This window comes from Myxocyprinus asiaticus, chromosome 35 (genome assembly GCF_019703515.2).
Source record: "Myxocyprinus asiaticus isolate MX2 ecotype Aquarium Trade chromosome 35, UBuf_Myxa_2, whole genome shotgun sequence".
Taxonomy (NCBI): Eukaryota; Metazoa; Chordata; class Actinopteri; order Cypriniformes; family Catostomidae; genus Myxocyprinus; species Myxocyprinus asiaticus.
The window spans coordinates 6,823,599-6,839,080 of NC_059378.1; the positions used below are offsets into that span (position 1 = coordinate 6,823,599).

General features: G+C 39.2%; 1 protein-coding gene across 3 annotated transcripts in view; it reads left to right on the forward strand.

Moving 5' to 3' along the window:
• The window catches only part of LOC127426171 (IQ motif and SEC7 domain-containing protein 1-like), a 295,619-nt gene that overhangs the window by 155,867 nt on the left and 124,270 nt on the right, over positions 1 to 15,482 (forward strand). Inside the window, exon 1 of one of the 3 annotated variants that reach the window (XM_051672778.1) lies at positions 14,736 to 14,845. The exons of the other annotated variants lie outside the window; for them this stretch is intronic. Within the exon in view, the coding sequence (XP_051528738.1) occupies positions 14,823 to 14,845 (23 nt within the window). The 5' untranslated portion in view covers positions 14,736 to 14,822. Of the gene's footprint in view, positions 1 to 14,735; positions 14,846 to 15,482 lie in introns of those variants that run through there. 3 annotated transcript variants of the gene reach the window in all.

Sequence of the window (15,482 nt, forward strand, 5' to 3'; positions counted from 1 at the left end):
TAAAACATACCTCCCAATCACAAAACGTTAACTTAAACCTAACCAATAGTGTCCTAAAAGAAAATAAGAGGTGAACAAAACCGACATCCTTAAGCTAAACCTAACCCATAGTGGCCATGTCATGTTGTGTCGATTCTGTGACACTTTCGTCTCACATGTCAGCTTGCGGGCTTGGTTGGGCTCGAGCCTCGGGCTTCCAAGTCCAAAGTTCTGCACTCTATCAGGTGAGCTACCGGGCAAGCTAATTACATAGGAGTACTTGTGTAAGTGTAGGTGGGTCTGTAATACAAGTGTTAAATTAAACAAAAGTGTTTCGATATCATAACTTAGCAGTGTGTGAGTAATAGAGCGAAAAATGAGTGTTTATGAAGTCAAAATCAGTCGTTGTTCTCATGATTTTTGTGACAGTTGTTATATCACCACTAGTGTTAATTTCACCAGGAAACTGCGGCAAAACGTAGAACGCTGCACATAAAACTCAGTTTGTAAAATTAAAGTTATAGTAACATTCATTATCTGAGACTAGGATGGGTAAAAACTAGGGTTATCAATCGATAACATTTTTTAATCGAATTAATTACATGGTATGGCGATTTATTAATCGAATTAATCGCATACATAAATATTTGCTGAGAAAGCCCCTCAAGTAACAATAATACAATACTGTATATAATGATTAAATAATTATAGATAAAGTAGTTATATTTAAATAATTATAAATAAAATATATCGTAACAAATGTTCATATTTGGATCAAAGAAGGAAGCAGGAGCCGGTTTCCACAGTCCACGTGAGTCAGGGTTTATTATCAAATAAAACAGAAATTGCTTTCCAGCTTACACTCAAACAAAACACTCTGGTAACAGACACAAAGTCTCGGGTCTGTATCTTTCTTCCCCTTTCTGTGGACTGGGCCTTCTTTTATCTCCTCCGACTGTGAATGTAGAAATGGTAATTAGTCACAATTCATCTCAGGTGGATGTCCTTACCACTTTCTCTCTCCCCAGACCGCGCTCAACCACGCCCTCACCTCCACATACCCCCACCTGCCCCTCCCTTATGTCATCCTGATGCAGAGCTGACGTAGATGGCCCCGGCTCCACCTCCTCCATTAGTGCATTGCACACCCCACACCGTCCCACTGTATTACAGGACCCATCTACACACAACCCCTTTAACAATTCGGGAAAAGCCAGCCAATTAGTACCTAAAATTAGTGGATGGGTGAGGCGGGAACTAACCACAGCCTCAATAATGCTTTTGACCCCAAAATAGAATAGTGACAGTCACTGCAGGATAATCAAAAAAATATCCCCATGCACACACCTCACCTTTACCCGATTATTTGTATCCAATGCCGCATTTTGAACCAAGCATTGATGAATGGAGGTTTGGTTACAACCTGAATCCAGTAGGGGGCTCAGCCTGTGGAGTGTCGGGGACCCGGATCAACGTCCCCCATGTATGCTGCTAAATGGTCCTCCGCCAGCTGTACTGCTGTATCCAGCAATGCCGGTCGGTGGCACTGGACCCACTCTGCTGATCCTTTCAGTAGTCGGAAGATGAATTGCTCCATCACCAGCAGATCGATGAATTGCCCGACATCGCTGGGCTGCTCAGCCAGCACCCACTGCCGGCAGACGTCACAGAGCTGTTAGGGTGGCTTTTTTCAGCTCGGGGTACCTTAGGAGGTTGTCGACTGGGAGTTGTTGAGCAGCGGTAAGAGGTGGACTGCCCCTTGTGCCTACGGCCATTCCAGAGCTTGGGCCGTGTGCTCGAAGAGCTCCAGAAAGGCCTCTGGATCGTCTTGCACCCCCATCTTTGTTTAGCGCATCATTGTTTACAAGAGAAGCAGCGCTGTACAAAAGTTTAATTGTCTTTGCTGTAGATTTGTATTTGCATAAGTGTATTGTTCAGAATGGTCGTTTGGTGTGTGTATCCTGGATGCTTCAACCTTCAGAAACCCCAGTGAAAATGCACGCCGGGAAAAATATTAACTTTTCATCGATTGCTTATACATGATCAAGAGCGATTGAAGCTCTGGCTTATAACGCTGAACCTGGATATCAGTACACCCCTACATTCTCTCAAATATTGGAGGGTGTGCAGTGAACATTGCTGCCCATCAATCTGGGAAGGGTTATAAGGCCATTTCCAAACAATTTAAAGTCCATCATTCTACAGTGAGAAAGATTATTCACAAGTGGAAAACATTCAAGACAGTTGCCAATCTTCCCAGCAGTGGACGTCCCAGCAAATTCACCCCAAGGTCAGACCGTGCAGTGCTCAGAGAAATTGCAAAAAACACAAGAGTTACATCTCAGACTCTACAGGCCTCAGTTAGCATGTTAAATGTTAAAGTTCATGACAGTACAATTAGAAAAAGACTGAACAAGTATGGCTTGTTTGGAAGGGTTGCCAGGAGAAAGCCTCTTCTCTCTAAAAAGAACATGGCAGTACGGCTTAGGTTTGCAAAGTTGCATCTGAACAAACCACAAGACTTCTGGAACAATGTCCTTTGGACAGACGAGACCAAAGTGGAGATGTTTGGCCATAATGCACAGCGCCACGTTTGGCGAAAACCAAACAAAACATATCAGCACAAACACCTCATACCAACTGTCAAGCACGTGGTGGAGGGGTGTTGATTTGGGCTTGTTTTGCAGCCACAGGACCTGGGCACCTTGCAGTTATTGAGTCGAGAATGAACACCTCTGTATACCAAAGTATTCTAGAGTCAAATGTGAGGCCATCTGTCTGACAGCTAAAGCTTGGCCGAAATTGGGTCATGCAACAGGACAGTGATCCCAAGTGCACCAGCAAATCTACAACAGAATGGCTGAAAAAGAAAAGAATCAAGGTGTTGCAATGGCCCAGTCAAAGTCCAGACTTCAACCCAATTGAAATGCTGTGGCAGGACCTTAAGAGAGCTGTGCATAAACAAATGCCCGCAAACTTTTGTATTTGAAAATTGTTTTGGTTTGTGAACGGCACTTGGTCTGTGGTCTGTGCAAGTTTCTCTTGTAAACAATGACACACTTCCTGCCTCCTCCATATGACGCGTGACCTTACCAACGAGCTTACGTCATCCCTCTCATGAGCTTGCATCACAGAGATGTACGGAAGCGAACATTTGTAGTTAAAAAATATATAAGGATTGTTTTGTTTCTAAAAAGAATAAATCGTTTGGTTTCAGAAGAACTTGATTTTTTTACTGGAGTCATGTGGATTATTTTGATGCACACTAAATATGCATTTTGGACTGTCAAAAAAAATGGAGTACATTCACTTGCATTGTTTGAAGGAGGAGGCCTGAAATGAAATCCTAAAAATCTTAAATTCTGTTTTGATGAAGAAAGAAACTCAGATACATCTTGGATGGCCTGAGGGTGAGTAAATTATCAGCAAATTTTTATTTTTGGGTGAACTATTCCTTTAAGACATGCCAGTCTATTGCATACTGTGGCAACTCAAAAACAAACACAAAGACAATGTTAAGCTTCATTTAACGAACCAAATAGCTTTCAGCAGTGTTTGATATAATGGCAAGTAATTTTCTAGAACCAAATTATCAATTTAGCATGATTCCTCAAGGATAAAGTGTTGGAGTGATGGCTGCTGGAAATGGGGCCTGTCTAGATTTGATCAAAAATGACTTTTTTCAAATAGTGATGGTGTTGTTTGTTACATCAGTAATGTCCTGACTATACTTTGTGATCAGTTGAATGCCACTTTGGTGAATTAAATTACAAATTTCCTTCTGAAACAGCAAAATCTGTACATTATTCTAAACTTTTGGCCGCCAGTGTATATATTATAAAAAGTGGCTTTAGAATGCAACATATTATTTTTTTTCCAAATTATTGAACATAAACCTATCATTGGTCTACAGTCCATAGCAATCCAGTTTGCAACTGAAATCGTCAATCAGTCCAAGATTTATTATAAGGGTTTGTTTAAGGACGTGTCTTGTGACTCTTTTGTAACGTCTCAGATGCGTCGCATCATAAACCTAAAATTTTTAGGTCGCTGTGTCAAGTTAAACCAAGTTTGAAACTTAGAAAAACACGTCTTGAGATCACTGCATTGAGATTCGCGCTCCATCAAGCTGTGTTTATATGCAAGAACATGTTCCCATCTTGTGTTGTCTGCACTCTGTGGCTGTGTCTTGTTTGGAAGGCTGCATGCTAGGTAGGATGCGTCCTTTGAAGGCTGCAGTATACCGAGTGTCCTCCTTCAAACAAGCCTCGTTTAAATGAGATGGCCTTCGTAGGACAAACGAAATGGAACGTAACATGGTTGCTATGACAGCATGCCACTCTTTAACAAGCACGAGCGCTTTGAGTGAGAAGGGAACAAAGTCCCTTTAGAAGGGAATGTATGAGGTACATTTTAGGAGAGTTATAATGATGATTAGATCTAATGCTTTATTTGAATTATATATTAATACAATTATACATATTGTATACTCTGCACCCATCTACTGAGGTACTTCAACTTGGGAAATAACATTCTTTGCATTTGAACATCATATTTACGGGAAAATTGCCGTAATTATTTTAGACATTTCTGTTGAAGCAAAGAATTGTGGGTTGTGAGTGCCCATGAAGGATACACCTCATGCAACCTCCGAATTCCTGTGAAAGAAGGTCACATTCGAAGGCTGCATTCGAAGTGTCCTACTCACTTTTATGAAACGAGACAGCCTCGATGACATATGCGGCCGACAAATGCAACCTCCGGAGGACGCAGCCTTCCAAACGAGACACAGCCTGTAAGTGCAGTTTGTTCTTTGTCTGTGTAAGCTGCGCGTTGCCTATACAGCTGGAGTTTCGCTTACTGCCCCCTGGAGAAAACAGGTGGTACTCTAAGCTTGAATTGCTCATATAATTTTTACGGCCCGGGGACATGATTAATTACATTAACGCATTATTTTTTGTATAATTAATTGCACCAAATTAACACATTAAATCGACAGCCCTAGTAAAAACCTTTTGGTGCCTGTAAACAGGGGCACTGTTAGGATTTTGGTGCCCCCTGACAACTTTGCACTCTGTGCTCCCTATCTTATCACAACCCATACAACATTTATTTTTATTTTTCCCGTTAAAAATGATCATTATTAAAAAACATGAACATAATCATGATTGCACATTCAATAAGAGACACTAAAAACAAATGGGAGTTTGAAAAGCGAATGAACATATGCATTTTAGAATGTTTAATCATGTCATTTTAGTGAGTTGGGACTGTGTTTCAAATAGAAATATGGAATTTTTATGTTTTAAATGTTGATTTAAGTTAACTTTTGGAATATGTGAAGGAAAACAAAGCCAGACTTAAACTTAACTTTTATTGAACCAAGAATATTCCTTTAAACCTGCCTTTGTTATAAAGTAGCCCTCTCCTTCCCTTTTTTTCTTTGTTGGTGATGTTACAATTATGACACACATTACAGTATGTTTTCTCATCTTTCTCCCATTAGTGCCGTTTAGAATTTTGGGTCTGTCTGGCCTTATAATATGTTTGACATACTCAACAGTGCTTTAAAGTAGAAAATTCTCGGTTAAATTTTGTGGTCTGCGGCGCTCTGTTTAGTGCTCTGCACGATCCATTCAAGCCTGGTTTATAGCGCATGAGTCGCACCGCGCTGTACAATCAGGAAGCCATTGAGCGCTTAAAAGGCGTTTTTGGGATAAACCACTTAACGTCTTAAGGGGGATCCAGCACACTCGATCATCTTTTATTATCAAGTAAGAGCAGTCTTCATTTTAGCTAACCATTGTGAAGATGCCATTTATCACAAAATAATGCTGGAAAAGGCTCATGGGTTCTGCTGGGACCCCTGACTGTACAGGGACCTGCTATGCTAAAAATGAACCTACTTTCCGTCTTTTTTCCATTTTGCCTCCATTCACACATCAGCACCAAATGCCGTTAATCTATGTGATGTTGTTTGCCAGAAATAACCTCAACATGGCTACGCTGGAAATGTGGGCTTCTAGTTTGAAAATACGGTGGGCTATAATTTTGTAGGTGAACATATGCGGCCTGTAATGTTGGTGGGGTTTTTTTTCCGAGTTATATAATTTATGCACTTGCTCGAGACTCAGTGACACTGTATGAGACGACTTCAAATGAGACCATTGAACTAAAGAGAACAAAAGGCTGTCGCTAGCATCTGAAGGCGAAGATGATATCTGAGGCTGAAAAGCACTGAAATATTGTATTTCGCTACACCGAGGTCTGTGCGATGAACGTGGGTTCATCAGAGAATACATGGGAAATCGCTAACTGTTCCTTTCAGCATTTGGGAAATGTACTCATCCGTTCAGATCAAGAGAAGCTCTCTAGTTTCACTAACTGACCAGTTTGTTGACATTTTTCTTACGTCCGAGTCACCGGTGTTAAACAGCACAGATAATTACATCATCTCCGTCAGAACGTTCTTACGTCAACACGCCCTGAGCTCATACGAACTCAAACCAGTAATCTTCTGGCTCTGTTCACACATACCACCAATAAGGAAATTTATAGGTAATGATACAACTTCGCATTAAGGAAAATTGCCAGAGCAAAAATATTTTACAGTGTAGAATGCACTCTCATATCAACCACCTTCCCTCTCCTATGGGAGGATAATGCTGACGTTCTTGATCAAACCTCTCAGTTGGCATTCTCATGTTACTGCTGTCAGTAGCAAACAGACGTTTTTGTTCTGTGCTGAAGGTTTTGGTTGCAATGGCCTGCACAATTTGATGCCTTGCCTTCTATGACAGGCTCCTGTCAGCATTTGTCTGCTAGGGTTCGAATCACATAGTGTATTGATTATGCAAGCAATGTGTGCCCTGCGTTTAGCATTATTGTAATCATCACTCTGTCGTTGTCTCGCTGTGATTTGTAGCGTCAAGCAATGTGCTATGCCTGACAGGCTTCCTTTGACAAGGAGAATTGGCTCCAACTTTCCACGCTGTGCCTTTTTTGTAGAAGGCATCTGAAGACGTTCACAGAATGCTTTGTCAGTGCCAGCCTACAGTGAGAGCATAACATTTATTGAAACATTGCAGTTTTTGTTGCATTCTCATTTCAAGCCAGTCACCCCAGCTGCACTCTGCGTTTCTGTGTGCTTCTGGTTGGATGCCGACATTAATGCATAGCCACTTTGGTCTGGTTTCATAATTTCCAGCGAAACATTGTTTGAACTGATGATCTGAACATATTTATGGTTGGCTCATCAACTTTTTTTTTTTTTTTAGAAATGTGTGTTCAGAGAAACATATGGTGTGATAGATATGTGAAAATACTGCCCCCTACTGGTTACATGCTACATCTTTTGGACTCGTCAACCAGTTTTATTGCGTGAATGTAAAAGATAAATTAGTCAAGGTGTTGTTTTAAGCTTAAGCAGATCTTACAGTGCAAAAAACTTTTATTATAATGTGTACATGAACTTATGAACCATTTTCCCCCCTCCAGCACATAAACCCAATGTAGAAGCCTGAATAGCCTAATTAGTAAGTCCATGATGTTTGAATGACTCGCCATATGATGTTGAAAGCAAATAATATTTCAGCAAGCCCACCTGTAATCTAGTTGAATAGAATTATATTGTGGTTTATTGCATCATCATCATATAATATGTTTGTGTACACGCATATGGAATACTGATAATTCGCCATTGTCACACAGAAAATCAACGTGATATAGCCTAGTAGTCATTTGTATGAATATAGTACTCATTTGTCTTGTAATAATAAACAAAGAAGGAAATATCCTGTGATAGTAAACTTATATAGTTATGAAAATTATATAAAAATATAATTTACAGAAGACACTATTACATATCTAGGGTCTTTAATGATACACTTTTGGTAATTAAGCAGTTGTATAAAAAAAATATTAATGGTAAAGTTAATTTCTGATACTGTATTTAATATATTTATTAAATTAACTTCCAATTCAACATGCTGTGGGGTGTGGCCAATTCAATTCAAATTCACTCTCATGAATTGAAAGTGAGCCGATTCTGCTATTTACACATTCAAATAAATATTTTGTGTATGGAAAGTGATGTGGCAGCATGCATGGCTAAAATCCAGAGGAGGGAGACAGTGTATTAGAAGAGCCAAGCCTAGAGCTGTGCCAGTGTATTTACATTTACAGACCCTATTACTATTACTACTCATCAGCACTCTGATCCAGGAACAGATATGTGACACGAGCTGTGAGGCTCTACCTCAGTCTCAGCCATCATCTCTTTGAAATGAGCCCTGGATTGCACAAGTAATAATTCAAATCTGTCTCCCCCGTGTCTCAGTTTTGTGTCCCTCGCAGTGCCCTTCAGTCATCTTTTTCTCTCTTTATCTTCCTCTCTTTCTCCCTCTCTCTCACCCTGCACATCTGGGGTTTAATATGTGTCCATTATTCATACACACAGTCTGACTGATCCTCTGAGCAGAGAGAGAGAGAGAAAGAGACTGAACGCGACTCTTAAGTGAGTCAGGAAGATGTGAGGCATGCAAATAGATCTCCCATATGTTTCACTATCATTCGCTCTCTGAGATGATGAAGTGTCAGGTGTTTTGTGTGAAATAGACAACTTATAAGTGTGTGTAGTGAGTGTTTACATTTTCCATTGAGTCATGGAAAGCTGTCTCCCTCACAACGTGTGTATTTAAACCAGAATACATGATCACGATGATGATTTATATTAGTGGGTTGTAATTATATATGTATTTTTTTCTGCCTCATGCTGTCCAATGTCTGCCTCACGTCTGTGTCAGTTCTGAATGAACATTTCTACCTCAGCCCTGCCTAAATTCTGTCTCATGAATATTTCTGAGTAATTTTTGCCTCAGTTCTGCCACATGAACATTTTTGCCTTAATTCTGGTTCGTGAACACTTCAGCCTCAATTTGCCTATTCTCTGCTTCAGCTCTGCCTCGATTTTGCCTCAGTTCTGTCACATGAATAATTCTGCATAATGTTTGCCTCAGTTCTACCGTATGAACAATTCTGTCTCCTTTTAGCTGCTTGAAGACTATTGCCTCAATTTTGCCTCATTTCTGTCTCGTGAATTGTTCTACATAATATCTGCCTCAATTCTGCTACAAAAACATTTCTGCCTCCTTTTAGCTGCTAATAGAGTGTTGCCTCAGTTTTGCCTAATATCCGCCTCAATCATGTCTCATTTCTGTCTCGTCAATATTTCTGCATGGTTTTGCCTCAATTCTGCTACAAGAACATTGCTGCCTTATTTCTGCCTCATGAACACTTCTGCCTCAATTTTGCTTAATTTCTACCTCAGCTCTGCCTCAATTTTGCCTCAATTCTGTGTCATGAAAATATCTGCATAATTTTTGCCTAATTTCTGCCTCAATCCTGTCTCATGAATATTTCTGTCATTTTTGCCTCAATTCTGCCATTTGAACACTTCTGCCTCCTTTTAGTTGCTTGAAGACTAATGCCTCAGTTTTGCCTAATTTCTGCCTTAATCGTGCCTCAATTTTGCCTCACTGTCTCATGAATATTTCTGCATAATTTTTGCCTCAATTCTGTCTCATGATTACTACTGCCTTCTTTTAGCCTTATGAAGACTAATGCCTCAATTGTGGCTAATTTCTGCTTCCGTCGTGCCTCAATTTTGCCTCAGTTCTGCTGCACAAATATTTTTGCCTTATTTCTGCCTCAGCTCTGCCTTAATTTTGCCTCAGTTCTGTCTCATGAATATTTCTTTAATTTTTACCTCAATTCTGCCATATGAACACTTCTGCCTTCTTTTAGCTGCATGTAGAAAAATGCCTCAATTGTGCCTAATTTCTGCCTCAGCTCTTCCTCAATATGCCTCAATTCTGTTTTAGAGAATATGTCTGAATCATTTTTCCATCAAGTTTTCTGGCTCAATTTTGTTTAATTTCTTCTTCAGCACTGCCTCAATTACCCCATGAACACTGCTTCCTCCTTTTAGCCACATGAACACTTATGCCTCTGCCGCATGAACACCTCTGCCTCCACTGTAAAGTTCTCAAATGTTTCGCTCCTATGCCTCCCTCCGGTCCCTCAGTAAATCAATAAATCATTTTTCTATAATAGATGTTCAGTTGTTCAGTAATCTTTTCTCCCTTTGTGCTCTATTGTAAGTGGGTAGCTGAGGGCTATCAGAGATTACTCTGACTCAGCTCCTCAGGCAAGAGCCTCAGTGAGCAGCGGCAGAACTCGAGACAGTTCTGCGCATAAAGAGAATCTCAACATAGTCCTCTTAGTTGAGTGAATAAGACTGGGAGCAGTCCTCTTTCAAACCGAACACATGCAAATACAATCACAATTTCAAGCCATCCTCTCCAGGAGAGTAAATGAGTGTTATTTCCAAGGATCGAAGTGGGATCAGATACAAAGCTCTTGTGTGATGTTTTACTCCCTCTTTATCTTACCTCTGGAAAACGACCAGAGACCAAAAAATGAAAACAGGCCTTCGGTACTGTAAAAAATGGCAAAGATTGCAGTTAACCTTATGTAAAAGTAATTTAAAACCATATTTAATATTGAAAGGATGATCAAATGAAATTTCTTGTATTGAGAATTGATAGTTGGCTGAACAAAAAAATGTGTAGCTCTCTCAACAAGAATTTTAGCATTTAGAATTAAAAATACATGCGTGTGCACCATTAGTGAATGAGACCCTTTATCCCTAAATGTGTAAGTGTCTCACATCAAGGCTGCATTTATATGTATGCATTTAATACACGTAATTTTGATGCATCAGTATGTTCGCATCTCTCTGACAGCTACGTCAAAGCTGATGTCCCTGATGGATGCACCTCCACCTTTCCTTCCCAACCCCTATCCATCATCTCCATACATGCACTCATACCTGTCTCAAAGGCATTGCCTTATGCCTGCCACCTCGGCTGTGTTGAGGATGTTTGCATAGGGATATACAGCCTCATTACAGTGCACTAAAAAAGATCAGATCCCACGATGCAATGCTCCTGCAGGAGCGTAAATCAGCATAACAAAAGGCCCAACATTGTTATATCAGGGGTGGAGATGTTTCAAAAGCCCCTCTCCGTGTTCAGTGCTATTTTAGCTTGTGGAGGTACGAGCAGGTTAAGTCTCCTGGTGAATGTTTGGGACATGTTTTATCTGACAGGTATTGTTATGGTAACCGGCTATGTGCATGTGCCACGGAATTGTTGTTACCTGGTTAAATGTACATGCAGGAGGGCCTCAGCGGAAGAGCCTGTCTCCACAAAACATGTTAAACCAGTGACATCGGTTAATCTTGATGTTTGCTTGGCCAGCGTTTTTAAATTAGAGACTTGGGAATGTGCATTTTGGTCATTGATTGCGTTAACATTCATACCAATACACTGATAACTATCAGAAATAAGCTTATTTAAAAAAAAAATACGACAAAGTAAGAAACCCCCATTTACATGTGATTTGAAATAATTGGGTTTATTATTCTCATTGGATAAGCCGGTTAGATCACCGGTAAAGATGTTTATACGCAACGTGAAATCAAAGTAATGGGCAAAATTTTACACGTGCTGATCAGTTTATGCTTAAACCATTTAAGACGTTACTCCAATATAGGAAACCGTGTAAGGTTTTTACAAGATCTTACACGTTGTCAGCTTATTAAGCATAATCGGTGTAAGATTGTGTATGTAAACCTACTCATTTTTAAGGCTTGGTTTTGATACAGATTTCCTGATTCAATTCCAATTCACAAGCTCTCGATTCAATTCCGATTTCGTGTCGATTTTAAATTGATTCATATGGGTATATTTCAGTTACAATGTCCATTTTGCTGACATATTTTTAAAAATTACCTCTCAGGTAATGCTGTAAATTATACAAGGGACCTTCTAACTTGGTACATTGTTAAATTATTAATTGTAAAAATTGTATTTCATCATTAGTTTTTCATAACTTTGGTCACATTTGAGATTTTTTAGCTTTCCAGAATTACACTAGAATAGACCAAAGTGCATCTCTTGCACTAGCTTCTGCGATGTCTCATGCCACACTTACGTGAAAACCAGGCTTCAACTGCACCGCGTAAGTGCATAAAAAGCGTATCAAGTGCCGACGTGTGCTTTACTTGAATCGATTTTAGCATTTAAGAATCGATATCAAGATTGTTCAAATGAAGATCATTCAAATGAAGATCGCGATGCATCGAAAAATCTATATTTTTACCCACCCCTACTCATAATCACTCACTTTCACAGACTGGGTTGTTAATTTTCTGTCACGATGCATTTTTTTATTTCTTTTTTTGTCAATGGGCCTCATTCATGAAACACGAGCAGAACAAATTTTTCTGTAAATCTTTCGTAAAGCCGTTCTGACGTAAATTCTCGTGTTCATGAATGTTTTCGTATTTTCAAAATGTTATTTAGTACGAACGAAATTTACACCTCCGAACGTGTTGTGTTCTTTCAGGCAATCAGTTATGACTACATTTTGATAGAAGTGAAATTAAATAACAAATTAGTTAAAAAAAAAAAGTTTTTCTTTTTAAACCATAGCCTATACTTAACTAGAAACTTACATTACTGCTTGAATTTATTTTTTCCAAGTATAATTTTTTCCCAACTCTACTTATTGTTTTTCCAGAAGAAGTGCAAAATGTTTCTCGAAAAAAGTAATGCCATCTAACATGACTGGTTGAACAGTTTTGATATGAGCTCTGTAATTTAGGTTTCATAATTGAGTATAGGCATCGGTAAATCGCGTTCAGTTGATAATGTATGGTCAATGCTAATACTGTTAAATCCACAAATAAACACATCGTGGGCAGGTGGGTACACAATACAATGGGGTCAATTATCATATTGCACATTATCATATTGCTTGTAAATCTGTAATATCTTACAGAGTTTCGGTCAAAAATCTTTTTCAGGCATTCTATTAATTTCCCTGAAGATTCTTCCAGTTGCACATATATCAGTGTTATCAACTTGATTTATCCGAGAAGTTTCACAAATGATGCTGGCAATGCGCTGTGAACTGAATCAGAGAAGGTTAATGGTGGTGGACATCCTCCTCCCAGTGTGAATGTCAGATTTTTGAACTCTTTGACTCACAATAGAGTCTCATATGACAGAATAAATATGTGATGACAGTAAGTCCTCACATTCTTTGAGACTCTATAGTGCTTGCTAAATCAAAATTGTACAATGTGAATGCACTTCATTGATAAAACAATTGAATTACTGTTCTGCATAGATGTTAAAAGCACTTACTAGCGAGTCTGGTGCCTTTCTTTTGGTCTATAAAGCCCTGGAGTTGACAAAACATAGGCTACAGTGGAAGTTGATAAAGATTTAAAGAATTGTAAATGGAATGTTTTGCTTGTGCTATTTTTTTTTAATTGTTGGTTTATGTGTCCGAAAGACATCTTATGCCATTACATTGTGGCTTATGGCATGAGTGTTGCAGTTCTAAGGTGGTGTGTCAACTAAAAAAAGTGCAAGTTTTTAAAATGCGTCTCAAGACCCCTGCGTACTTACCATTCAGTTGCGCTCCATTTGTCTGTTTTTTTCAACCAACTGGACTGACTAAACAGTCTCAAAATTAAAAATGGAAGCCCCAGTTTGGCACATTTGTGAATACTTGTTATTGGGCTTTTATCGGTCAAAAATGTTTTGAAGTCAAGGCCAAAGTATACTTCAGTTTTCTGCGTGCCAGTACGTCTTGCACAGACAATAATTGGATGTATTGCTTGAGTGCTACTAAGCATGTAGAGGGTAATCTGGAATATTTGGCTTTGTTGCTTACGTTATTGCTTGAATTTCTGTGTTTATGTTGTTTTTAGTTTGATTGTATGCAATAAAGTATTGATTTAATTACTAAATTACTATAATAAAAAAAAATAAAAAAAAACATTTTTCAACTCCTGTGTATTCATACCAAATTGTTAAAAACCTCAAGTCTCCAAGTCATTTTTACTTCTGATCAGTCATCTTAACTTATTCGCATTATTCCTTACTATATTATTTGTTTACAGATTTGCCTGTGCCTTCATAACCCCTTACGTGCATTTAACAAAACCTTTTTTCCTGAATGTGCCTCTGCCTCCATCCCAACCATAATTAAGTCTTCAACTTACAAAATCACACTTTAGTTCTTAATGGAGCTGTTTGTATCATGAGGGATGCTGCTCGGTCATGCTGATTGGTTCAGCCTCACAAATAGACTCTGTAACCATAGCAACCAGCATGCCAACTGGGTCTTTGGCTCCCTGGACTACACTCCAGTCAAGGTTTGGAGAGATTAGATGTGTAAACAACAACAAATTAAGAGCAGGATGTGTAAAGAAGTATAGTGAGTAAAATAGTCAAATTTAAAGGGATGGTTCACCCAAAATTGTCATCATTTACTCCCCCGCATGTTGTTCCAAACTCATATGAATTACTGTCTTCCGTGGAGCGTAAAAGGCAGAATATTAGGGACCGACAGCCTTAGTCACCATTCACTGTCAATGCATCTTTTTTCACACAATGAAAGTAAATGGTGACTGAGGCTAACAATCGTCCTCCTTCTGTGTTCCACAGAAGAAATAGTCATATGGTAAATTATGACTTTTGGGTGACGCTATTACAACAAATGTGTGTGTGTGTGTGTGTGTGTGAGAGAGAGAGAGAGAGAGAGAGAGAGAGATTTGCACATTACATCACACTCCACACACTGCATGCTGCCCCTCTGAGGCTAAGCTTGAATGAGTTGCGCACGCCTGCAAGAGAGAGGTGTGTGTGTGAAACAGAAGCTTAGTTTCACACACTCAAGAGACTCACACACAGCACAGCTTCTTCATGGCTTGCCATCGCTACCACTTGTAAGTAGATGAGTTTGAATTGTGTGTGAGTGTGTGTAGTTGTGCTGGCAGTCATTTGAGATAAGGAGAATATTGAGTTTTGCAGTCATTTTGATAGAAAGAGCTGATGTTATTAACCTCATGATTGTGTTCTGTAACGAGCGATCACAGAAGCGTAAAGAAAGATAAACGAAAGAGAATATTTTTGACAGCATGTCGATATGCACATCTTGTTATTGTATGCATGTGTTCGGGGCAAGACCCCATGACAGCTTGATTGCTGTGGTAGCTTGATGCTTTATTTTTTTATAAAGTAGGTGTATATGAGGAGCAAAATATTGAGTGTTAATTAACTTTGCCGCTGGCTGAAGGCAGAGGGATTCAGTTGGCTGTGTACGCAGATATCTCGCGTATGCAGACTGAAGACAAAGTTGACGGTGTTTACGTAGGTCTGATGATGTCACACAAGACTATTTTTAGAAACGTATAAGGCAGCAATTTCAGACCGTATTAAGAGCACTGCTGTTTGTCAGGCTGAATGAATGTTCCCACTCACTAGGATTCAACATCCACTCCTATTATGGGATTTTATTTTATTAATTTTTTATTTGATTTTTTTTTATGCTCAAATGTATCAAGGAAAAAAAACAAAGGTTTT